The sequence below is a fragment of the Schistocerca serialis genome, chromosome 7, assembly GCF_023864345.2.
Source record: "Schistocerca serialis cubense isolate TAMUIC-IGC-003099 chromosome 7, iqSchSeri2.2, whole genome shotgun sequence".
In the NCBI taxonomy this organism is placed as follows: domain Eukaryota; kingdom Metazoa; phylum Arthropoda; class Insecta; order Orthoptera; family Acrididae; genus Schistocerca; species Schistocerca serialis.
The window spans coordinates 113707898-113735166 of record NC_064644.1 but is presented as its reverse complement, the minus strand read 5'-3'; the positions used below and the strand labels follow the sequence as shown (position 1 = coordinate 113735166).

The window sequence follows — 27269 nt, the reverse complement described above, 5'->3', positions numbered from 1 at the left end:
TATTATTGCAGCAGAAATATCTGCAGTACGAAAACAAGAGTCCGATGTGTCCACGATTTGTGGGCAGAAGATTGGCAGGTAGGAATTCTTTTATCTGCTACGAGGAAAACTGTAACAACCACGACAGCTACTTCATTTACTTAGTTTGCATCTCTTCAAAATAAGTATTACACTCTTTTTCATCCAAGAACTTATTTCTTGGTCTTAGGTTCTTACTTCCTCCTCTTCTTTCTTGTACATACTGTGTATTAGCGAACCCAGCAATGCTTCGCAATCGCTAAATACACACTGTAACGCCAAAGAAAGTGGTATAGGCATGAGTATTCAAATAGATGGATATGTAAACGGGCAGGATACGTCGCTGCCGTCGGCAACGCCTATATAAGACAGCAAGTGTCTGGTGCAGTTGTTAGATCGGTTACTGCTCCAACAATGGCAGGTCATCAAGATTTAAGTGCCCGAATGAGATGAGGTATTGGCAGAAGTGAAGCTGCGAGGACGGGGCATGAGTCGTGCTTGGGTAGCTCAGTTGGTAGAGCACTTGCCCGCGAAAGGCAAAGGTCCGGCACACAGTTACAATCTGCCAGGAAGTTTCAAGATTTAAGTGAGTTTGAACGCGGTGTCATAGTCGGCGCACGAGTGATGGGACACAGCCTCTCCGAGGTAGCGATGAAGTGGGCATTTTCCCTTACAACCATTTCACGGTAACAGGAACCCGGTAAAATAAGGCTAAGAGAATCTTCCAACGAGACTGAAGCGCAACCGTTTTGCAAATTACTGCAGATTTCAATGCTGGGCCATCAAGTGTCAGCGTGCGAACCATTTTAGAGAACATCGTCGATATGGGTTTCGGAGCCGAAGACCCACTTGTGTACACTTGATGACTGCACTACACAAAGCTTTACGCCTCGCCTGGGACCGTCTACATCGACATTGTACTGTTGCATGGGGGCTTAATTAAATAAATTTGAAAATACTTTTTATTTTTCGTAGCTGTTATGTCCGATTACGCTGTTTCGCAATCGGTTGGCCCTGACTAGTATTATTACGCTATCTGACTGCAAAGAACAACAACAAAGAATGAAATGAAAATTTTCGTTAACACAATTAATTAATTAAGTCCCCAGCAACTATGAAACCTACGAAACCAAAGCACAAGTGTAATTGTTCTGTGTGTGGGAGTGTGACTCAACGTACACATCTGGCACGGTTCTTCTCCAACAAGACAAATTTTTAAATACCAATTTTACTGACGTGATAAAAGAAAATTACAGATACTATAATTGCGTAAGGAAAGCAGAATTAAACTCTAATACAAGAACACACGCCAGATGCTTTGTTGACTGAACCTGTAATGACGCATTATTTAGGACACTGAAATAAAAAGAAACGGAGTTAGTTACCTCATTTACATTGATGAAAATCACTCTAATCCTTACATTATATCTCACACCGACTCTCTACTATCACATCTCAACCAGAACTCTCCAATATCACATCTCGGCAAGCACTGCCTACTAGCACATCTCAACAAACACTCTCTGCTACATCATCTCAGCACAGACTACTCCGAGTCCTCGACAGGCACTGACTACCACGAGCACTCGACAAGCACTGTGGAGGCGGCTTAATAATACTCTTTGGCGCAATCTCTGGCGCAGTGGCTCAGTGTAGCCACCTTTCACTGTTTATGACTGGAAACATGTTCCCTGGTCGGACGAGTCTCATTTCAAATTGTATCGAGCGGATAGGCGTTTACGGGTATGGAGACAACCTCATGAATCCACGGACTCTCCAAGTCAGCAGGGGACTGTTAAAGCTGGTGGAGACCCTGTAATGGTGTGGGGCGTGTGCAGTTGGAGTGATAAAGGGCCCCTGATACGCCTAGATACGACGCTGACGGGTGACACGTACGTAAGCATCCTGTCTGATCACCTGCATCCGTTCATGTCCAATGTGCATTCAGACGGACTTGGCAATTCCAGCAGGGGATAAGGGGTCGGTTATCATTACCAACAACCGTGATCTTAAAGGCAATCATCGAAGCTCATTCGAAGCGTGAGTTTTGTTTCATGGAAACGCCTATTTATTACTTCGGATTTCGAAAGAGCGAAGAGAAATTTGAACTTCTAAGTTTTTACTAACGAGTTTATTGGCAAAAATAAATACGTTACAACAATTTTGATATCTGCAAAACTGAACAAACGTAAATAAAGCTTTGATCATTGCTTTAAAAGTCGCTGAGTCGCTACGCCTCTCATTCCTCACGCTGCTTGATTCACTTTGTACCTCGCAATTAACCATTGAGTATGTGCTCAAAATGACCATAATTTGCTTCAATGGACAAATTAACTCTCGTTAGGAAACGTGTGACAATGAAAAGCTGGAAATCTCGTGGAATGCCTGCATAAGCTCTCCTGGTTTGTCCCATCACGTTTTCTCTTGTCAGCCGTTGCTCACAACTATTTTTCAAATATCATTAAAGATAAAAATCAGAAGTTAGATAGGGTGAAGAAGCGGGCCACGGATTGGGACCAATCTACTGGTGTGTATATTTTTCGTTTGAAAATGTCCTTATTCATGACTAATGTAGAGGTGCACCATCCAGTTTCACCCACATTGTTTGACAGGTCCATAAATCAACGTCCTCATGAAAGCCAGTTAAATGGTCAGTCAACATTTCTAAAAAATTGTTGATTTACATTACTACTAAAAAATAGACCAGTCAGATAGCCATTCACAATTCCGCAACAGACGTTAAGGCTCAACGATGTTGATTGTCAGGACGTGTGTACCGGTGTGGATGGACATCCGACCAGTAATTACAGTTGTGCCTGTTTATTCACCAGTATTTGTAAATGTGGCGTCGTCAGAAAACACCACTGATGTGAACTACTCTTGATATCGCAGGGCCCAGCGGTAAAATGCAAAGCTTTTTTTTCCAACATCCGAAGCGTTATTTCTATACGTGGTGTGGTACGCATGAAATCTCTTCGCCTTTATGATTCTGAGAGCCGTTGACTTCGATAATCCAGTTTGCCGTGAGCGGATGTGAGGATTTAGCTGGACCACTGAAAGAACGGCCACGACGTGATTATCATTTTCCCTGCATTCATGACGTCGACATACACAATCTAGCCGTCCATGCCGGGCAGTATCAGTGAGATCGCGAATGGTGAAGTTACTTCGCCGTCATCTGTTGGGAAAACGTTCAGCATAAGTTGTGGGCGCATGGACGTAAACACCCTGACAGTCTGCTAAAATGGTAATCACGTCTACGATTTCATTTGGAGTGCAGCCAGCCATTGTAGCTATGTGAATAAAATAAAGGGAAATAGCGTCGCAGTCTTGACGAACGATCTCTCAAATTAGCGGCGAAACAAGACCAGCGTTCCAGCACGCAGACGTGGGCGACACCTCTCCATCGTCGAACTTTGGCTCTACACGACCGCAGCTCTGCCAGAGGCGCTGGACAAGAGCACCAGAACAGACTGTGCGACGATCTGTCGCAATACCAATACGTAATGATAATTAATAGTCACGCCATCTGCTTCAAATTTAATAAGTAAACTAGACTGTTATTGACATAAATTGTTACAATATAACGCCGGCACCGCGTCCATTTCCTGTGTATAAAATGCGTGTTTCAGGGCGCTAATGACCATTGAAGTTGTGCGCCCTAAAACCACAAAAAAAAAAAAAAAAAAAAATGCGTGTTTGTCTGTAAGCTGTTTTTATTTTACGCTCAAATATCAGCCGGTTTCAGTCTTGGACCATCTTCACGGATAACGGTTAATATGGTTTAAGCTAGCACACTACATTTGTCATTACTTAAATAATTTGTAGAGCATGTCATGAATATTAGTATACGACACAGGACTTACAAGCAAACATGTTGTTGTTGTTGTGGTCTTCAGTCCTGAGACTGGTTTGATGCAGCTCTCCATGCTACTCTATCCTGTGCAAGCTTTTTCATCTCCCAGTACCTACTGCAACCTACATCCTTCTGAATCTGCTTAGTATATTCATCTCTTGGTCTCCCTCTACGATTTTTACCCTCCACGCTGCCCTCCAATACTAAATTGGTGATCCCTTGATGCCTCAGAACATGTCCTACCAACCGATCCCTTCTTCTGGTCAAGTTGCGCCACAAACTTCTCTTCTCCCCAATCCTATTCAATACTTCCTCATTAGTTATGTGATCTACCCATCTAATCTTCAGCATTCTTCTGTAGCACCACATTTCGAAAGCTTCTATTCTCTTCTTGTCCAAATTATTTATCGTCCATGTTTCACTTCCATACATGGCTACACTCCATACAAATACTTTCAAAAACGACTTCCTGACACTTAAATCAATACTGGATGTTAACAAATTTCTCTTCTTCAGAAACGCTTTCCTTGCCATTGCCAGCCTACATTTTATATCCTCTCTACAAGCAAACATACCAATACTAAATGTACACAGAGCAGTACTGAAGAGAAGATCAACTGACCTTAAAACACTTTAACCCTTATCCGTGAAAAGATGGTCCAAGACTGAAACTGGTTGATATTTTGGTTTAAAATGAAAACAGCTGATGGTCAAACATGCATTTTATACATTACTTGATGGCTGTTGATAACCACCTTCAAAATTGTTTTTCACCCATTTTCATTGCCTTCTCGAACTGAACTTGTTCCACAAGAACTTTCTTTCTGTTCAGAAAGCATCATTTTATATGTAAAATGGGCCGCTCATTTCAGATTTAACTAAAATGGTATGGTCCCCATTAAAAAAAAGACACTAACTACGAAATCACCTTGAAAGTCTTCATGTTCCAGGTCACGGCCATCAGTAGCAGTGCGTGACACTCTATGCCGTCTAAAGCTATTATATAAAACATTTTGGTGTATCTCATCTCTATGCCGCGTTATTCCCCATTATGGATTAAAATGGTCCACCCCCTATGTATAGGCTGAATGACTTAAAACTTAGACACCAGATATTGTGGAAATGGAAAGTGCTATTGATGTACGGTTTTGAGTGGTTCGTAATGTTTGTCATGTATGGTTTTCAGTGGTTCGTATTATCAGTCAATCAGCAGATTGTAATAATACTTACAAAGCGTATTTTTGTGGAACATACACTTTTTTCAAATGGTGCAATGCCTGTAGACATTAAGAAACTAAAAGTAGGGTAAAATAAAATGTTAGGGCTATTGTTGGAGGCTTATAATGTGAGTTGTTTACGACATATCGTATTCTGAAAAGTTTCCACACAGACACTTGAACACTTAAAAAAAAAAAGTGTCCTATGTCTGTCTGAAAGTCTATTAAACTATCGTTTAAAAATTAGAAGTAAAGCGGCCAAGAAATTTCCGAGAATGTTGCTAACAATTAGTATACACTGAAACACCAAAGAAACTGGTATAGGCGTGTGTATTCAAATACAGAGATACGTAAACAAGCACAATACCGCGCTACAGTCGGCAACGCCTATATGAGATAACAAGTGTCTGGTGCAGTTGATAGATCGGTTACTGCTGCAACGATGCCAGGTTATCAAGATTTAAGTGAGTTTGAACGTGGTGGTACGGTCGGCGCCCAAGCGATGGGACACAGCGTCTACCAGGTAGCGATGAAGTGGGGTTATTTTGGCCCTTTGGCCCTTTGAGCACTACACCATTGTACCGCGATTATCAGGAATCCGGTACAATATCAAACCTCTGACATCGCTGCGGCCAGAGAAATATCCTGCAAGAACGGGACCAACGACGACTGAAGAGAATCATTCACCGTGACAGAAATGCAAATTGTTGCAGACATCGATGCTGGGCCATCGACAAGTGTCGACGTCCGAACCATCATCGATATGGGCTTTCGGAGCCGAAGGCCCACTCTTGTACCCTCGATGACTGCACGACGCAAAGCTTTACGCCTCTCCTGGGCCCGTCAACACCGATATTGGTCTGTTTATGACTGGAAAGATGTTCCTGGTCGGATGAGTCTCGTTTCAAATTGTATCGAGCGGATGGACGTGTACAGGTATGGAGACAACCTCATGAGTCCATGGACCCTGTGTGTCAGCAAATGACTATTGAAACTGGTGGAGTCTCTATAATGGTGTGGGGGCGTGTGCTGTTGGAGTGATGTGTGACCCCTGATACGTCTTGATACGACTCTGACGGGTGACACGTACGTAAGCATCCTGTCTGATCACCTGCATCCATTCATGTCCATTGTTCATTCCAACGGACTCGGCAGTTCCAGCAGGACAATGTGACACTTGACAAGCCCAAAACTGCTGCATAGTGGCTCCTGGAACACTCTTCTGAGTTTAAAAACTTCCGCTAGCCACCAAACTCCCCAAATACGACCATTATTGAGCATATCTGGGATGCCTTGCGGTGTGCTGTTCAGAAGAGATGTCCATCCCTTCATACTGTTACTGATTTATGGACAGCCTATTTCAGACAATAGTCAAGTCCATACCACTTCGTACTGCGGCACTTCTACGTGCTCGCGGGGGCCTTACATGATGTTAGGCATGTATACCAGTGTAGATTATCTTTTTTTTAAAAAAAAAAAAAAAACCTGTATTTCCAAATCTCAATTATACAATTTTTAACCCACTACCCTATATGATTAGTGGGTCCAGATGGTGATACAATGTTTACAATTGGAGCTAAATCTTGTTATATTTAAGTAACTAATTAGTAAAGTGAGCTACAGGATAATTGCAATGGGCAAAGCTAGTTGAATTTGGTTGTATGTGAATTACTTAATAAACCTAACTATTAACTAGTTACTAATGCCTACAGCGTTACATATGTGTCACTCAAAAGTATAAACCTACTTATAGAGCCTTGCTCATTGAGCTAAACCCAATGAGCGCGCCCCTGACACTGGGCAGGCCAAGATGTTAGTCGCTGCAGGTTCCTAGACATAGTACCTAAATCTAAGTCCTACAACTAATCCTATCCTAAAGTCAAGTTCGGTGCTTGTCCATAATCGGTAACGTTGCACCCCACTCCCCCTAAGTCTCGAACGCGGCGGATTTCTAGACGGTAGAAGTCGGCCTGTCCACGCTCAGGTGGTATGGGAATAGGGTACCAGACTCTATAGGTGTTTAAATATTTCTCAAATTCTTGCTAATTCAAGTCTCTCAGATGTTCCTTTAAAACTTTCTGTGATTCCACGTTTGCCAATTTGTTGATGGTCTGAAAAGTGTCGTGTTGTCTAAGTAAGCTGTATATGTTGTGGTGTGGTGTGGCAGTTGGTCACGTAACATTGAAGCTACATCATTGAAAAGGGAGCACTCGTAAACGACATGGTCAGGAGTACCCTCCGGAACACCACAGTCACACGCGGGTGTAGCCTTTTTTTCCGAATCGACATAAATATGTCGGGTAGGATCCATGACCAGTGACAAAGTGGAATAGTCCCCGGGTTGGTTCGAAGTATTTCATTCCCATCCGTTCCCCAACATCCGGAAGAAGATCAAAAGTTCTACGTCCGGTTTCTTCAGCTTCCCAGGATTCTTCCCATAACTGGTCTCCTCTTACTCCGATCTCAACCGTGTACCCAGCCCTGATGCCTAAAATCTCTTCTGTTTTCTCTATGTTCCCCTTCTTGGCCCAAGCGGCCTGTTCCCGAATTTTGATGTCCAGGGGGCAAAGCCCTATTATGACTAACAGGGCTCCTCCCGGCGTAGTCCTGTATGCTCCCACTGATCTCATTATCACGTTCTTCTCGACTTTTCTCACTGTCATGGCAGGCACCACCCTCGTGAGTCTGTGTGCCCAGACTCCCGAGCCGTAACCCACTATTGATGTAAGTATACTATTATGGTATAATTTGATGAGATCTGGTGGGAGATTACCCGTTTGTGAATTATCCGTTTGTGAAATTCGAACATGTTGCACAAATTTACGACCTCTTTTTGTCTTAGGAATGATCACGGTGTCCACAATGCTGCTTGTGGTGGCGGTGAACACACTGCGCCAGACGGAGGCCGAGAACTGGGGGCCGGGGCCGGGGTCGGGGACTGGCGCCCGTATGGAGTGGCTGCGGGGGCAGGGGGCGCGCGACGCGGCGCGCTACGTGCGGCCTGGCCAGCCCACGGCGCTGCTGCCGCCGCCGGCCGGACTGTGCGCCGGCAGCCCGCCCCCTCAGCTGCTGCTCGCCGTCCCGTCCGCCGTGGCCAACCGCGAGCGCCGCGACGCCGTGCGCGCGACGTGGGGGCGTGCGCTGCGCGACTCCAGCCGCCTGCTCTTCGTCACGGGCCACTCCGGCGACGGCCGGCTGCAGGTAGGCCGAGCTCTATGCGGGACTCCTCTCCACACAGTGGGTGCCAAAACTCTGCCGTAAGCCAGAGAAGGCACGTTGCAAAATCCCGTGTGTGCTAAATGTAAAAACCTGAATCAGAAAATCACGAGGGCAAATCAGAAAGACTTCGCCCGTATTTTTTGTTCGCCAAAGTAAGATACATGCAAGTAATGACAAATATACATACTATTCTATGTCATCATCAGTTATCTGCTATATTAGCAGGTCCTTTGCTTCTCCATTTTCTAGGATCTATTGCTTCCTTCTTAAGGCTGCTGTATGTTGTACCGTCCATCCTGTCCTGCAGTATCTCGAATCTCTTCCTTCCTCGCTTCCTTTTCCCTTCCACATAACCTTCTAAAACTGTTTTGATCAGTCCGTCATTCTTTCTTAATATATGCTCAATCCAATTTCTTTTTCTTCTCTTTATTACATCTAGTAACTGTCTTTTTTCTCCCACTCTTCTCAATACCTCTTCATTTTTTACTCTGTCCATCCAACTTATTCTTTCCATCCTCCGCCATGTCCAGATCTCAAAAGCCTCCAGCCTTTCTCTGTCTTTCTTCCTCATAGTCCATGTTTCAGCGCAATATAGAACAACACTCCACGCAAGACATTTTATGGGTCTCTTCCTGAGTTCTCTGTCCAGACCGCTGAAGAAAATTCTCCTTTTCTTATAAAACGCCTCTTTTTCCCATTGCTATCCTTATTTTAATTTCTGTGGTGCACTTCCAGTCGGTGTCTATCCTGCTTCCAAGATACTTAAAATTTTGCACAGTATTTCTCCATTCAGCATAATTTTTATTTCCTTATTTCCTCCTAGTGCCAATACTTTTGTTTTATTTGTGTTAATTTTCATTCCATATTTTTTTTCCGTTAGTTTTAATGGTGTCCACCAAATCCTGTAATTCTTTTTCCCCTGTGGCTAGAAGGACCATGTCATCAGCAAACCTCATACACCCTACTCTTCTTCCTCCAATTTCTGCGCCTTTGTCATCTAATGAGCATTGGTCAGTCATATTTTCCAGGTAGAGGTTGACAAGAGTAGGGGATAGACAGCATCCTTGTCTTACTCCTTTCCTTAGTCCGATCCAGTTTGTACTTTCTCCTCTCACTGTAACTGAAACTTTTTAATTAAGATATGAGTTTACAAGTCTTTTGGTTGTCCAGTCCACTCTCCTTTTCCCTCATTATAGTCGCCAGCTTGTACCAAACCACATTGTCAAATGCCTTTTGTAGATCGATGAAGCACATATATAGGTCTCTTCCTTTTTCAATAAACCTTTCTCCCAAGATTCATAGGAGCCCTATTGCATCCCTATTCTATGTACCTTACATTATTTTTCCACATAGTTCGCTTGCCGATTCACGCGTTTATCCCATCACAGCGCTAAATTTGAGATGCAGCTGCAGTTGAATTCGTCCAGCTTACTACAGAACCATTGTTGGACTGCTGTCTTGGCTTCATCGTTACTTGTTAATCGCTGTCCTGCCAGGAACTTCTTCGGCAGTCCGAAAACATGGAAGTCACTGGTGGAGAGGGGGGGGGGGGGGGCGAGGTCTGGAATGCATTGTGGGTGGTCCAGCATCTTCCAGTGAAATTGCCAGAGCTTTTCGGCAGTTCTGATTGCCACATGTGGTCTCCCACTGTCGTGGAGCAGAATCACGTTGTTGACATCGAGAACCCCTCGCCGCCTTCGCCTGATGGCTGGCCAGAGACGTGACAGTGTGGAGCAGTGTCTGTCGACGTTGATGGTTGCACGTTGTGGCATGAAATCCAGCAGGAGCGGTCCATGGCTATTCCAGAAGGCCGTTAACATCACTTTACCAACAGACGGCGCTGAACGGAACTTTTTGTCATAGGCGAACTGGGAAGTTTACGCACCGTGCTCTGTTTCTTGTATTCTAACGTGAAATGCAGTATCCACTTTGCATCGCCAGTAACAATGTGGCCCAGGAAACCTTCACCCTCCTTGGAGTAACGTTCCAGATGATTCACTGAAGACCTTATTCGCCTCCTTTCCATCAGTCCACCCAACTGCTTTGGCACCCACCGACATGAAACCTCCCAGTACCTTAATGATCCGTGAACGAAGTCTTAAGCATTCCCATACGATATGCCAAGTTCTGGGAAATGGCCGTGATGGATACACACTGATCTGCTTCACCATTGCATCCATCCAGGAAATGTCAGCGGCGAACGCGACCTTCCCGACTGCTCATGGTCATGCAAGACTACACGGCCTTTGTCGAACTCTCACCACCACCACCACCACCACCACCACCACCACCACCACCGCCGCACAGTTCTCAATCCCAGACAGTTTTCCCCATGTGTGGTCTGCATTTCTCTGTAGATCTCTATGGGCGTTCACCCCTTGCCCCATAGAAAACGAATCACAATTCGTCGCTCTAACGCCGTGGACGTTTGTATCACTACCGCCATCTTTAACAACTGACAGCAGCGCCGTGCGGCGGATCTACTGGCAGATAAGGCTGATACGAACCAAGAAAATACTACGCTGGGAATGCATATGTTGACTTCGCATTTACAGCCATTATTTGGTTAAAAGAAAATAGACTCAAAGTCTTTCTGATTTAGCCTCATAGTTGATAGGCACATTCCCTTAAGACCCAAGCTGAATTACTGACTGCAAACGAATTAATAAACATAGTGAAACTGTATCGGTTGTTGGCTGCTGCAGATGACTGCTTGAATACTAATGATGGTTAATTTGCAGAGGTGTGGCAAAATAATTACTTTTGCAGACGATTTCTCTGTTTTCCTGCAAGTGGTGAGGTTTGTCGTTCACCTACCTGTCAGCTGCTGTCCCGACCGCGTCTGGCATGTAATTAATTCTCTTGTAGCCGAGGTTCAGTTGGTGGTTAATAGATATAATCAACAGGACAATAGAAAGAAGCTAAAGACAGGAGAAAATGTCGGTTCTGGTAAATCTACTATATTGTTTCGACAATAATACGCAATAAATTGCCGGGGTAACCTGACCCAAGACTGTAGCTGTAAATTTTTGAAAACCATTTCCTATTGCTTTTTGATGTGTAGATTACCATGAATGAAGGCGTGTTGTGTGGGAGTAGTGTCAATCTGCTTTGGATGAACAAGCAGAGGGGGCAGGAGGAGATGGGCATAGATAGGAGAAACGAGGAGGAGGAGGAGGAGGAGGAGGAGGAGGAGGAGGAGGAGGAGGTTGACACAGAGGAGGAGAGCAGAAAAGGAGGTTGGTCAGGAGGTAGTGGAGGTGTATGGGAAGAGTGGTTAGGAGGTGGTGTGCAGGGAAAGGGTGGCAGGAGGAGTTGCGTACAATATATGTGTCGAACATGTATGCAAGTGAGGTGTTGGAGTAGAGGCTAGTACATGTGTGTCTAAAACAGAATGTAAGCTTTTATGTACAGCATCTCACCATGAACCAGTAAATAATCTTCTACCGAATTTACCACATATACTGCTTGAACAACGAGAATCAATACTGTGCAGGCAAGAAACCCCTAGATCCCATAGGAGCTGAGATATTGGCAGAAATGGTTTTTCTGACGTTCATATACAGACAGCCCTGCTTGTCAGGTGTGTTGTGTGGGAGTAGTATTGCCGTACCTTATTGTTCTGGTTTGAATTGCAGCCTACACCTCAGGCACAACAAATGTGTTTTCAACCCCGAGCATGTGTTGCGGGACTAGTATTTGCCTGCTTTATCGACCTCTTTTAGCAGGTACCACACACGTAGTAGACTATGGGAGAGGAAGGGTTCAGATCGATAGAGGAGGGGATGGACAAAAAGAGGGGGCAAGGGGGTTGTATAGGGAGTGGGGGAAAGGGAGATCAAGTGAGGTGGGATCAGGAGGGGATTTATGAGGGGAGAGGAGGGGAGGCACAGTGAGAGGGGATGGGAGGGGACAGATGGGGTGAGGGGAGGAGGGATTTTACAGTTAAAGGGCGCAATAGAAGATGGGTAGGGAGAATGGGCAGGAGATGGATAGAGAGATAGGCGAGGAGAGGATGGGTAAGGACAGAGAGGGGCTACAGGGGATGGACATTTAGAGGAGCAGGAGGAGATCGCTAGGAGGGGGGGAAGATCAGGTGAAGGACGTAGATAGGGAGAGGGGACAGACAGTGGCAGAGAGGAGGAGGAGGAGGAGGAGGAGGAGGTAAGAGAAAGAGTGTGGAGAAGGACGATATCGACAGTGGAAGGTGAGGGGACGGAATCGATAGGGAGAAGAAGAGATGATGGTCACAGAAAGAGGGAGGAGGAAATATACAAAGAAGGGGGATGAGGGGGGCAGGAGGCAGGTAGAAGGTGTAGAGGGAGAGTGATCAGGTGGAAAAGGAGGAAGGAAAGGAGGAGATGTACAGAGTGGGGGAGGGGGGAGGAGTTGGACAGAGATGGGGCTAGGAAGAGGTGGGCACTCAGAGGGAAGAAGGATGTGTGTAAAATATATGTGTGAGCCAGTTAGTATCGTTGATGGTGAATCATACATTCTACGTCGACTTCCCGCTATCAGAAAAAAAATTTCTGCAGAGTGTATCACAACTGTCGGACCTTTGTGAAAACATGTGGTCATAAAAACGAAGTGTGACACAGTCGCTTGACCATTGTGTTCTGTTGCAGGAAGAGCTAATAGCCGAGGCACTGGTGAACGGCGACATGCTGGTTGAGGACATGGTGGACACTTACGACAACCTCACGGTAAAGACGCTGCTCATGCTCAAGTGGACGGCTGACCACTGCTCTCAAGTCTCTTACGTCGTCAAGGTAAGTGTCTCATAAAATTTCACTTAAGTGTGTAGATGGAGTTGGGTAGATGTAATTTTGAATGGAAATCCCTGTGAATGGCATTCTTCTCGTGTTCTCGAAAGGTGTTCCGCTATTCCGCGTATCCTGGATGAAACGGCGATCGTAATTCGGTGTGTGACGTTTTCTGTGCTTCGGGTCGATAATTACAAAATCTGAGCCTCCATTAAATCATCCCCCAAATCAAACTCGTGGATTTCATCGAAGTCATGTGATGAACTGTAATGGCTACATTCAGTTCCAGGTATCGGGTCCCAACGTTCATTTGTTTTATAAAGTTCTAGTAGTTATTCCTTCTGTGAACATCGATGAATCAAAACATCTCTTCATAATGAAATATTTGTTAAGCAAACGACTCGCAAAAGAATTTCTCAGTAGCAACTTCTATTATTACTTTTTCATCATCATCATCTTGGACAGTTTCCAGCCACTGGCTGGGTCTGTCGGGAACACAAGCCTCTCCATCGTGTTCTGTCTTTCCACCATTCCCCCTCTTCCACCTTCGTCCAGTTCTCTCCTCTCCTCTCCTCTCCTCTTCTCGTCACACATTCCTTCACTCCCTTCACCCATCTATCTCTTGGTCTTCCCCTGGGCCTTTTCCCCTCCAGTTGCAGATCAAACATCCTCTTTGGAATTCTTCCCTCATCCATTCTCTTCATGTGTCCATACCACTGCAGTCTTGATTTTTCTATCCTGTCCTGTACTGGTTCCTCCTTTAGTCTTTCCCTCACATACACATTTCGCAATCTGTCTCGTCTTGTTACACTCAACCTGCTCCTCTGGAACTTCATTTCACTAGCTTGTATTCTACTTTTGTCGCTTTTGTGCATTACCCATGTCTCACTTCCGTATGCCAATATGGGGACAAAGTAGGTTCGGTATATAATTCCCTTGGATTTCTGTGGCACCTCCTTGCTCCAAATAAGCCCCCTAATGCATTTGAAGAACTGCCCTGCTTTTCTGCACCTTTCACTTATTTCCATTGCGTTTCCCCCCTTACTTTCAATCATGCTTCCCAGGTACTTGAAGTTCTCTACCACTTGTAGTTTTTCCCCTCCACAAGTTATATCCACATTTGGCCTATTCTTCTTCCTTGTTGTGACAATTATTTCACTTTTCTTTGCAGAGAAATGCATTCCATATTGTGCTGCCGTTGCCTCCCATACATCTAACTGCTCTTGCACCTCCTTCTCGCAATTTCCCCATAACATCAGGTCATCGGCAAAAAGCACTGCTTTCATTATATGATATCCAATTGCATCTGATACTTGCTGTAGGATTTCATCCATAACAATAATAAACAATAAAGGCGAAAGTGCACTTCCCTGTCGCAGCCCATTTTCCAGCTTGAACCATGCAGTACATTCCCTCCCCACTTTCACACAACTCTCACTTCCCTCATACATTTTTCTGACTTTTCGTGTTATCTCTTCATCTATCTCTTTTGCGTCCAGCACATCCCAGAGCTTGTCCCTATAGATACTGTCATACGCCTTCTCAATATCTAAAAAGGCCATGATTAAGTCCTTCCCGTACTCATAGTGCCTTTCCTGCAGTTGCCTTACCGCAAATATGAGGTCCGTTGTTGATCTCCCCGGTCTGAAACCATACTGCTCCTCTTGCAGTCTACTTTCAATACTGCTTCTTATTCTCTTCTCCAGGATCTTTTCATAGATTTTTCCACAGTGGCATAGCAGGGTGATTCCTCTGTAGTTCTCACATCTCCTTTTATCCCCTTTCTTGAAGATCGGGACTATAATTCCTTTCTTCCAATCCTCAGGAATTCTGTTCTCCTTCCACACCACCCTCAGCACTCTGTATAGCCACTGGGTTCCTACTTCTCCTGCTGCTCGTATCATATCCACTGTTACTTCGTCCCAACCTGGTGCCTTGCCCCCTTTCATCCTCTTTATGGCTTCTTCCACTTCATTCCAAGTTAGGTCATCAATTTCCCCACTATTATAATCGTCTGCTGCCTTAGGTTCTCCATCGCTGTTAGTTACCCGCTTGACGGCATTCAACAGATCTTCAAAGTACTCCTTCCAAATCTTTTTGAGCTCGTGCATTTCCTCCACAACTCTTCCATTATTATCCATGATCCTCAGGCACTCGCTTCTGTCGTGCCTCTTATTTCTTACCATGGTGTAAAGTACTTTTTTGTTCCCTTCACTGTCCTCTTCTAACATTCTTGTCCATTTTTCCATCCACTTCTTCTTCTCCGCCCTTACTATGGTCTGTGCCGCTTTCTTGCTTCCCTTATATTTTACCCTAGCTTCCTCTGTTCGGGTCTGGAACCATTCTCTGAAGGCTTTGTTCTTTCGAAGTACTGCCTCTTTACATATGTTGTTCCACCATGGGGTTTCCTTACTTCTCCTCTTTGCGCTAGTTCTTCCGCACACAGTTTCAGCTGCCTCAACTAGAGCCCTCTTAAAATCTCCCCATTCTTCTTCCACTGTTCTCTGATCTTCCTTTGGCAGCTTCTTCCTGATCAGTGTCTGGTACTGGGTCCTCCGTTCATCCTCTTTCAGCATCCATGTCTTCAACCTTTTCTCCTGTATGTCTGTTGCCCTCCTATCTTTTTTCTCTCTCAGGGTGGCTACCAACAGCCGATGGTCACTGTCTAAGGCCTCAGATGGAATGACCTTAACATCTGTGAGGCTGCTTATCATCTGCCTATCCACTAGTACATAGTCTACTACTGAAGTTTGGTACCAGTCTCCACTGTACCAAGTTATTTTGTGGCTACTTCTCTTCTTGTACCAGGAATTTGCGATCGCCAGTCCATTCCTCTTGCAGAATTCCAGCAACAATTTTCCTTCTCTATTTCGGTTCCCCCAGCCCTCTGGTCCCATTACCTCCTCGAATCCTTTCCTGTCTGTGCCAACATGTGCATTGAGGTCCCCTATTATAATCTGATTACCTCCATTTAGCTGCTTTTGCATGTCATCTTCAAATTCCTCCTTCTCCTGTTTTGTACACCCCACCTGTGGGGCATATGCTTGGATGATTTCAATGCTTTTTCCTTTCACTCGTACTCTGGCTTTTATCATTCGATCATTGATACCTTCCACCTCCTCCTGCAGACCCTCTCTGACCACTATTGCCACTCCATTTCTTCCCCTCTCATTCCCTATCCAGTACAGTTTACATCCTTTACTTAGTGGTTTTTCACCAACTCCTCTCCACCTAGTCTCAGCAAGTCCCAAGATGTCCAATTTCCTCCTAACTTCCCAGTTAGAGTCCTTACGTTTAAGGTGCCCAGTCGTAAACCATCTCGTAATCCTTTTCCATTGCTTGGTCGGTTTCCTGTAAATCCGTTCCGTGATCCGAGGCATGTTCCCTTTTTGAAAGCAGTTGATTTATCCACTACTGGCTTGCTAGGCCTATCGCAGCTTCACCAGAGACCCGTTAGCCGTCACGTTTCAGGGTTCCCATAGGGCCTTCCCAGCTACCGTAGAGGTCCTGGGGCACACGAAGTCCCCGCTGTACATCGCCCCTATAGGCAGTCCCCTACTTTGTGCCGTTGCCCATCTCCCACGACTTGGACGAGGGGTTGGACTTGTGGGAGACATTATTACTTTTTATTTCATCCTATTTAGTATGTGTGACCTGTTTCTGAAATAAGTCTGTAAACGATGCATTTACTTTAAATTTTACGTGTGTGTATAGACTCCTAAAACGTTACATCTAATAACTAGACTAATTTCGTTCGTCTGGTGTTTTTGTACTTCGGATGTTTTTTATCTCTTGTAAGATTTGTCTTTCGTTGTCTTGCTCTCTGAAGGTACGGACGGCATTCTGCTGTGCTCATTGTATAGATTATTATGTAAATGATTAGGTTTTCTTAATATAGTATGGAGTCAGTTATTCTGCCTTTTATTTCTAACAAAAACAATGTCACTTTTATATGGTTTTCAATTTGTGTGGTGTGTCTTCCGAGGATCGCGGCTGGAACAAAGTCGGCGGCGGCACATTGTTAGTCGACGTTAATGACTGAACAGTTTTCGTGTTAAGTCATTACTTACCATTGCATCTTACGCTGTACTTCCCTAAGATACTTGTATCGGTCATATTATTTGTATCTTGCAGGATTTTCGCGCAAGCTATGCAAAGAATGATTCGGTCATTCGTCTACTAACAATGGCGTCGTCGTGCGGCCTACACCAGTTGGACACAGGAACGTTTTGAAGTTTTTGATGGTGGTTAATTTCCCCTATATGCTGCATTCTCAACTTTACGCCGAACTCGGCACGAAGCATTGGCTGCATTACCACGCTGAGCCGTACATATTGTGGACCGAGTACACGCACGACCAGCCGGCCACTGTGGCCGAGCGGTTCTAGGCGCTTCTGTCCGGAACCGCGCTTCTGCTGCTGTGGTCGTAGGTTCGAATCCTGCCTCGGGCATGGATGTGTGTGATGTCCTTAAGTTAGTTAGAATTAAGTAGCTCTAAGTTCAAGGGGACTGATGACCTTAGAAGTCAAGTCCCATAGTGCTCAGAGCCATTTGAACCATTTTTTTAGAGGACGATGCTACCGGGAGAACTCGAGTGCTTGACTCATTTTTCCCTTTCAAAAATGGTGAAATGTCAGTTGATGACAAACCTAGGTCTGTTCGTTGTGCCACTGTTCGAACACATGGAAATGTTGAAATCATCAAACAAGGTCGACGGCGGACCATTGAAGAAATTCTGGAGCTGTCGGGAGTGACATGGAGCTCAGTGCAACGAATTGTGACAGAAGACTTGGGAACGAAAAGGATGGCTGCTAAGTTCGTGCCACGACTGCTGACAGCAGAACAAATACAAGGTTGCGTGGAAGCATGCTGTGCTTTGAAAGAAGTCCTGAAATAATCCACACCTTTTTTTTCCAAAATTATCACAGTTGACGAAACTTGGTGTTATGCTTATGATCCTGAATCAAAGCAACAATCAAACCAGTGGAAGACTTGAAAGTTCGCCTCGTCCCAAGAAAACTCGTCAGGTGAAATCAAACACTAAGAAGAATGTAGATTTGTTTTTTCGATATGACAGGACTCACCGATTAAGTGTTTCTTCCACAGTGTCGGATACTTAACCAGGCTTTCTACCTGAAAGCCGTGAAAAGATTCCACAGTAGCGTGCGGCGGAAGGGGCCTAATTTGTGTAACTGGTTTTTCCATCATGACAATTCACCTGCTAGCACAGCCCTGTTTGTACGACAATTGTGGCCCAAAATTGTTATGACCCCTGTTTCTCACGCCGACCTCGCTTTGCGACGTTTTTGTTTCCTAGAATGAAGAGACACATGAAATAGAAGCGTTTCGCTGAGATGGAGAAAGAAAAAGACGGAGTCGCTGTCAGGCATCACGAAAAATGAATTTAAAAGTGTTTTGAAAAATGAAATAGAAGATTAGAGAAGTTTTAGTGCAAATAGCGAGTCCTTTGAAGGGGACTGGATGTTTGTGCTTCGAATGTGAATAAATTAGTTTAAAAAAATAAGTTCCGTTTATTTTGTAGGTTTTCTTTAAAGTAAGGAATTCTTGCCTGTCTTCTTCTAAATTGAAGAGTCTTCTGTAAACTTTCTTAACGTCCGGCGTTAAACAGCCACCGATTGATGTCGTAGTGTTTATTTGAAGAAGGGAAGTACTAAACGGAAGTGCTGTTTTCTTCACGAAAAGTGTTTCCAGTGCTGTAGTGTTCTCGGTACACTGTTGCATGTTCCCAGACTCGTTAGAAGTACGAACTCACGGAGAAAATATTTAAAACATTCACTACTAGATGACTCACAGTATTTGTGCCGGCTAATGCTTCCCTCTGGAGTTCAAAGTGGCATGCGTCAAGGTCTTCTCAAAAGTGGTTCAAATGGCTCGGAGCACTATGGGACTTAACATCTGAGGTCATCAGTCACCTAGAACTTAGAACTAATTAAACCTAACTAACCTAAGGACATCATACACATCCATGCCCGAGGCAGTATTCGAACCTGCGACCGTAGCGGTCGCGCGGTTCCAGACTGTAGCGCCTAGAGACGCTCGGCTACTCCTGCCGGCAAGGTCTTCACCATTTCATTGACGCGCAGTTGGTGTAGTAAGCAAGGGCGCATGTGAGCTTTTGTTTGTATCAGTAAACATATCTGTAGTAGGAGATAATATGGGTTTCAAACAAGTAGAAAAAAGTTGGAAAAGTGGCTAGACAAAACAATGTGTCTGGAAAACATTAAATAAAGCCATTTCACCCTCAACATCACAGGGAGTTTTGGGGTAAATTTCTGTAATTGTTGTATTATTCTCTTGCAAAAAAGAGATGTGAGAAACGGTTTTTGTTAAGTACAGTTTCACTTGCTAAAACATTACTGCTGTATGGCTGTACTTGTGTTAGGGCTGATAAACGTAGTGCCTCTGTATTAATGACACTACCAACAAAAATTTTCTTATTGGCACATGGAACCAGTCAGCTCCCGGATATAGCACTTAGAACATTTTGTAATGAATAATTCCAGGTAAGCTGTAAATATTTTAATTAGTATTTTTTTTCTTTTTTGCTACAAACTGTTTCGGCTATAGCGCCAATCTTAAGTAAATTTCTAGATGTTACAGTTGATGAGACAACTTACATTTGTAACAGATGCATATAAAGGCCAGTTTGTGTGTGTGTGTACTTACGTCCAGATGGCATAGATGTCCATATTTCATTACTTATCTATACGTTGCTAGATTGTTGTGTGTCACGAAAGTTGTAGTTTTACAGAATTCTGTTAGTGAAATTCTTCTGATAGCTAGAATGATAGTTTATTATCGTTGATGATTTACATTTGATGTTTAATCTTCGCTAGTCAGTGATGTGAGTCATAAATATTATAATTCTGTTGTGATGGTATCTATGATTATCTTTTGTTTCAGTTAATGTGTGCTTTTTAGCCATTCTCGTTTTCCAAAATTTCAATAAACTTTTCTAGATAATTGTTATGTTTAAGATAGATCTTTTTTCGTGAAGAATATCGTTCGGTAATTTCTTTTGTGCATGTATATTTCTCATTCTTCCAAGATGTACGTAGCATCCATTTGATATTTTGTGTGGCACTTGCGTTGCCTTTTTGATGCATTGTGCTTCGGTTTTTCAGGTGTATCCAAAATCTTGGACCGCTATTTCGCAACAGTATAACATAATATGACAAACGCAAACTGAACATAATACATTCAACAGCATAAATCAGGAATTACTAACACAAATGCAATAGCAATAAAATCGGATAAGGTTAGCACTGTAGTTATTATAAATGATAGTGAATATATTAATAAAATTACTTTTTTGGAAGACAACGTTGCAGAAATGCCACACTACCCCATCAAGTATGCTGCACAAGCAAAGAAATGCATCAAACATTGTATTATAATACCAACAAACCAGGGAAAGGAAAGCTTCAATCATTATGTACCCACGTACTCCAAAATTGCACGCAGAACCTAAGAGACACAAAGAATTAACTTCAAATCGCCCAATTATAAATCGTACTCACTGCCGAGCGTACCTTGTAAGTAGAAAAAACCTAACACATTCCTTATCAAGCTATATGGCTACAACAAGTAGTATCCCATAAAGAACTCAAGAACATTAGCACATGGCATAAAAGATATACAAAGACCACAAAATCACAGAATTCTTTCCTTTCATAGTACAAAGCTATATACAAACAAACCCGTACAGGAAAAAATAGAAATTATGAAAGGTAACCTTCGAAGACCTAGAAAAACTTCAATCGCAGGAACCTATGAAATCATAGCTCTGCTAAAAGTAATTTGGAATGAAAATTATTTTGAATTTAATCACAAAATGTACACACAAGCTGATGCAGTGGCTATGGGAAACTGTGTTGCTGGTACAGTTGCCCACAAATTTATCATCACACTGGAGGAATAATTTTTCGGCTCCCAAAGGCCATTACTCACCACAATTAGATATTACCATAAATATGAAGATGGCACGTAAGTGGTAATGAATGAATATGATGAAGACATCGAACAAATTCATCAAGAACTCACGAATTGCATAAAAAGTAAAACTTAGGTTGAAAACAGAAACAAACAAATAAATCCATAAATTTTCAAATGGCTGGCTCTAAAAAAATGGCTCTGAGCACTATGGGACTCAACTGCTGAGGTCATTAGTCCCCTAGAACTTAGAACTAGTTAAACCTAACTAACCTAAGGACATCACAAACATCCATGCCGGAGGCAGGATTCGAACCTGCGACCGTAGCGGTCTTGCGGTTCCAGACTGCAGCGCCTTTAACCGCACGGCCACTTCGGCCGGCCCATAAATTTTCGCAATATTAAAATGTGCAACAGTAACAACGATCGTGCTTGCAAAATCTACAAAAAATCAACTACCGTAAACAGCATAATTAATGGAAGATCTTGTCAGGCGAATCGCAAAAGTATGACTACTTCAATTCAATGATAAATAGAATAATCAATTTGCCAGTCGAACATTAAGCAATACAAAATGAGCTAACAATACTTCAACATACAGCTCAAGAAAAGGATTTCAATCCAAATTTAGTTCAAACTGTATGAACAACACACAAAAGCTAAAAGCCGAACCATACAAATGGACATAAAAGTTGTTGTTTTTCTTCAGTCCAGAGACTGGTTTGATGTAGCTCTCCATGCTACTGCATCCTGTGCAAGCTTCATCATCTCCCAGTACCTATTGAAACTTACATCCTTCTGAAACTGTTTAGTGTATTCATCTCTTGGCCACCCTCTATGATTTTTACCCTCCACGCTACCCTCTAATACTAAATTCGTGATTCCTTGAGGCCTCAGAACATGTCCTACCAACCGTTCCCTTCTTCTAGTCAAGTTGTGCCACAAATTTCTCTTCTCCCCAATTCTATTCAGTACCTCTTCATTAGTTATGTGATCTACCCATCTAAGCTTCAGCATTCTTCTGTAGCACCACATTTCGAAAGCTTCTATTCTCTTTTTATCTAAACTATTCGACATAAAAGTAACAAAAGAAATCAAAATTAAAGGAAAAGTGACATACATACCGACAATATACTTGGAACACGTAACGAATGAAATAAACTAATTCTTATACATAACTACCATAAAACTAGCATTCTGAACAAAAACAATCTAAAAACGAATGTTCGATCTGGAAAAACCAAAATATCCGACTTTAGCAACGCAGGCACATACATTTCGTGTGACGACTGCATTAAATCCTATTGCGGTCAAACTGGATGAAATTTTAGATTTCGATTCAAAAAACACACAAGAAAGCGACAGCAGTGAATTAAGCTTTTACCTATACCCCAAAAAACATATCGAAAACGCATTTCAAGCGGTACACAGAACATAAAGACATGATACGAACATATTCGAAGAATTATAAATATATACGCTCACACAGTCATCCAAATGATATTTTTAATGAACCAACCAATCTTAAAGATGAAAATTAACTAGAAAATTTTATTGAAATTTTGGAAAAGAAGAACGTATAAAAAGTAGACAGTAAACAAAAAACAAAAGGTAATCATAGATACAAATCATAACCACAGACATACAGTACTAAATTGGCAACATAGACGTACATTGTTAAACTGGAAATATCTTATACTTTATCACTGGTGTCACTGAAGCCAGTAATTTGCAATAGCAACCGAGCGCAAACGACGTGCAAAAAGCTTTTTGTTTGCAGACAAAATACTGGTAAGAAATGGGAATAAACTGATAAAACTACGTTACCCATAGAGTTTTGACACAATGGTTCATATATGCGTCGCGTTTGGCGGTAATTTTTTGTACAGCAGACGGAAGATAAAAAGAAAGGAACATGTTTCAGAGCAAACATAACTAGAAACATCTTGCGCGTTTTTGTTTTTGCGCTGTGTGTAAGCCTAAATAATGACACTAAACTTTGTTTTATCCGAAATCCCGGCAGTATTTGAATAGTTTTTGTGGGAGTTTAATTATCTAGTATTAACAGACGTAGCTTAATGATGTGCTTTCATCCTGTTTTGATCATCATCTGCTTTTCTTGCTTTTCTTCGAATACTATACTCATTATGAAATTGCACCTATAAGTAGAACGTGCAATTTGTCGTCGATAACAAGTGTCTTTCTTCATTTGAGTGTTCTTACGAAAAGTGCAATCTGCTTAAAACATGTGTATACGTACTTGATGCGCTTCTCATAACTCAACTAGTACGCAAATATTTGCTCAACTGCAGGAATTTCTTAAACCAATTCGTAAATCTTACAACGTTATTTCGTTTCAGAAAATCGTGTTGGTATAGCACACTTCCCGATGTCGCCATCTTTCCTCACCAAACGTCAAGCTTCAGTAAAAGCTACGTCTTTGACAGTCCAGTAATGTATGTATGTGATCATAACAGAGCTATAGCAATGAAACATATCATCACTGGCTAGCAAAGATTATACAGTAAAGGTAAAACATCAACGAGAATAAACAGTCATGCTAGCTGTCAAAATAACTTCACGAAGGAAATTCTATACAAATAGAATTTACCTGACTTTTAACAATCTAGGAACATCTAGACAATCGATAGTTCATTGACTGGCGCAATATGGGAGCCTATTCCAACTAGACGTAAGTATATATGTAAAGTGACATTTACAGCTGTTATAAATGAAAGAAGACTCACCAACTGGAACTTCTAGAGATTTGCTTGGGAATGGAGCTGTAGCTGAAACAAGTTTGTAGTAAAGAAGAAACACTACTTTGCATTTGACTTGGAATTATTCATTATAAAAGGTCATATTATGAAACACTACGCTGTGGGTCCAGCCGAAGAGAAAACCTGGAACATTCTTAAAATAAATTACGTACTTTCTAATTTTTCCACTGATGAAGTGGAAAGAGGTGATGTAATTATGCGATATCAGAATACGTTCGGTGCTTTTGGGTACAAAGAAGTAATACACAAAAAGACACATTGGCTTTTGATTATTTTGACAAATGTGAGATTTGGCTCTTGCGACGAGCCCATCACACCTGTTAATCAAATGGTTCAAATGGCTCTGAGCACTATGGGACTTAACATCTATGGTCATCAGTCCCGTAGAACTTAGGACTACTTAAACCCAACTAACCTTTTATTAACCTGACACTTTCCACATCATTACGAAGTGTCGTATTCATGATCTATGGAACAAGTACTAATCTAATCTAATCTTTGCCATGTCTTACCGAGCACCCCGTTTCTACAAAACATTTATGCCACTTATAAATTGTATGCCTACTAGAAGGATCTTCAGCGTACTTGGTACGGCAATTACGCTGAACTGTTGTCGCCGACTTCGATTCTTCAAACCAAAACACATAGCTAGCACACTCTGGTCCAGTGAAGGCAGCCATCTTTAACGGAACTGCCACTACCGCACTTCGGCACTAGGAAACTTTGCGAGACAAAACTTGATGTATTTCCCTACAAATTGACACTACAGTCACCTCTGTAGGTACTATAAATTAATTTATATGAATTTTCAAAGTTTTAAAGTCATTTTAAACACCCTGTAGTGTAAGTCATGCAAAAATATTCATAAATAGTCCATGCGGACGATTCGGGATCGGGATCGATTCGCGGTGCTGCCAAGAATTCCTCCTTCGTGAGTGGATTGATACGTCGTGGACTCAGTCTCGTGATGCCGATTGAGGAGATATTTTAATGAGAAGTAGCTGTTCCAAAGTGTGGAAAGTCTGCAAAACGGTGAGGAGAGCGGGGAGTTGATCACATGTCCCTCCATACCGAATCCACGTGACGCCGCAAGGCAGAGGATGACATGGCGGCAGGTTGACATTTTTTGGGCGTTCACATCCTGGACCAGGATCTCATTAGGTGCTTCAGGTGGTCGAATTATGTCGTAGAGATGTCACAGAGTGCTGGAACTTCCGTATGATACCAGAGGCTATGTCACTGTCTCTGACTGTAGAACATTGGTAGCAATGTTGATTTTTCTAGACAGTGGGTGAGCTGATTTCTTCCTTGCTTATCAGCATCAAGCATCCGTTTCAATACACTGCTAAGGGTGTAGCTGCTGTCTCTGTTCAAGTTGTCGTTACAGTTTCCTGATTTTTAATAGCTGGTTGCTCCAGTTGCTTGTGAATGTAAGCCAAAGTAACAAATTTTCCCTGCGTACAGAGAAATGATAGACAATTTTTCCAATTGGTGTCGCCACAAAATCACTTCTTCCTCCTCCTCATCTTCTTCTATTCAGACAGGAGAAACCCACGAAACACCGATTTACCCGAGGCGACATGTAACATGCAAAATTTCAGAGCATTAAGATGGAAATAAGCTGTGAGCATTCAGTCTTACGCGTAAGAGCACCTACGTGATTATAGCGAGCTCAGCGAATATTACAGGGCGGTTAAGCAGTTACCTGTTGTTAGGTGGTGGTGGTGGGTAATTTCCTTGTTGAGCAGCAGTATCATGCTACTACTTTCACGGCAGGAATTCTGGATTCAGACCTTCAACTTCGAAACGATCACACTGCTCGTAGTGCAGCCACAGGCCTTTTTCTCCAAAATATGGAATAAGATGTGGCAAGACTGAAACTGTTCTCATGTGAAACTCGGAGGATTTTCGCCAAATACGAGGAATCGTTTTCACCAACACCACATTGCGTATTGTTCCACATATATTTCGACCTTCATTTTTACCTCATGAGCGGTTTAAAGACCACACAGCTCATCCTCAATCGCACATTACTACATGTTGAAGACACGATGAAAAGATAAAGCTTGATGATGTAATAGCAGACATACCATCTTCATACCGCCCATGCAATACTATAGCTGTAATCCAAGTATCTGTCGGAGAAGACCTGCTATGTTCGTCAAATATGCAAGAGTTTACTACCTGTGCTGCGTTAAGTGTACATGGACTGTGTGAAAAAAGCAGGAAAAGTGCTCCACTGTTATTTATACACTATTTTATAAACAATAAATTTGATTTAATACTACTTCTTAATAGCAAACAGTAAGAATTTAGATTCTCTCGAACGTGAAAAAATAGATATTGCTTATTACCTGCACGGCAAGCAATGACTCATTACTCAAGATAAGTACTTGGTTGGTCTTTCGGTACCTTGAGTTCCTAAACGTTTTCTGTTTCACGCTGCAAGGACAGTTGCTCAAGTTCACCCTTGGATAAAGAAAGTGGCGGGCTACTGTTGATTAACAGGAAATTGGAGAAGTGAAATTTTTTCCACAAAAGACATTTCTCATAAAAGCTTGTGCGGACTATATTTTAAGGTCATTAGATTCTCTGTGATGTAAAATTGGAGTAAATCATGAACAGGATTAACCCGGTCGTCAACTGTATAGGAGGATAAAACTGATACGTAGGCCTTTTTAATCGCAGACTACATGGTGAGTTTTCTTTCGTGTCATGGTCTCTGCGGAAGCTATTCTTGAAAAGTTGAATATTCCCCGCTTGGTAAATATTCTTCAAATTTTCTAAGTAGATACCGATTTGAGATTTTTGATTTATCTTAGACTATCACAGAACATGCGGGCGACTGTTCACGTTGCACGTCTCTGTATACGCCGAACATTCCCTGGCTTCTCGGATCTGCATTGATTTACAGACACTTAAAGTGTATTCCATTACGAGGCACACAAGTGTTTTACAAGCTGTTTTGTAGGCAAACGTCAGTTTTCCAATATTCTACTAATCTTGATCCTTTTCCGCACCTAGTGGACTCGCAGATATTTGTATGAGATGTCTGATACCAGTTGTGATTCATTAATCCTTTGATTAAAGGTTACAATTTTTTTAAGTTTTGAAATATGTTCAACTTTAAAATTTTCCTTATGATGAGCTAGAAACCGACCTTTGGACCAGATTATTTCGTACAGACATGACTGGATATTACATTTTTTTTATCAGGTAACACTTCCTCATAGATAACAGCGCCAAATTTGAGATTACAGCTTGTTCTCATTTGTACGTTGCTGCCGGCTCGTCCGTTCCACTCCGGGGCTGCGGCCACACTTGTAAGAGACGTCCTCATTTCCCTAGGCCCAGAACAAATCCCACTTATAAATGGTAATAACGACCACATAGTAGTACGAACAGAAAGCTGCTGAAACCAGTCATGAACAATGAAATGACAAGTTCCGACTGGACTGTATAT

The 27269-nt window shown here is 42.6% G+C and overlaps 1 protein-coding gene across 1 annotated transcript in view; it reads left to right on the top strand.

Annotated features, from left to right (window-relative positions):
* Nucleotides 1–27269, top strand: part of LOC126412578 (beta-1,3-galactosyltransferase 5-like) — a 242578-nt gene that overhangs the window by 202983 nt on the left and 12326 nt on the right. The window contains exons 2-3 of the mRNA XM_050082228.1: nucleotides 7934–8292; nucleotides 12936–13079. Of these exons, the coding sequence (XP_049938185.1) occupies nucleotides 7934–8292; nucleotides 12936–13079 (503 nt within the window). The remainder of the gene's footprint in view (nucleotides 1–7933; nucleotides 8293–12935; nucleotides 13080–27269) is intronic.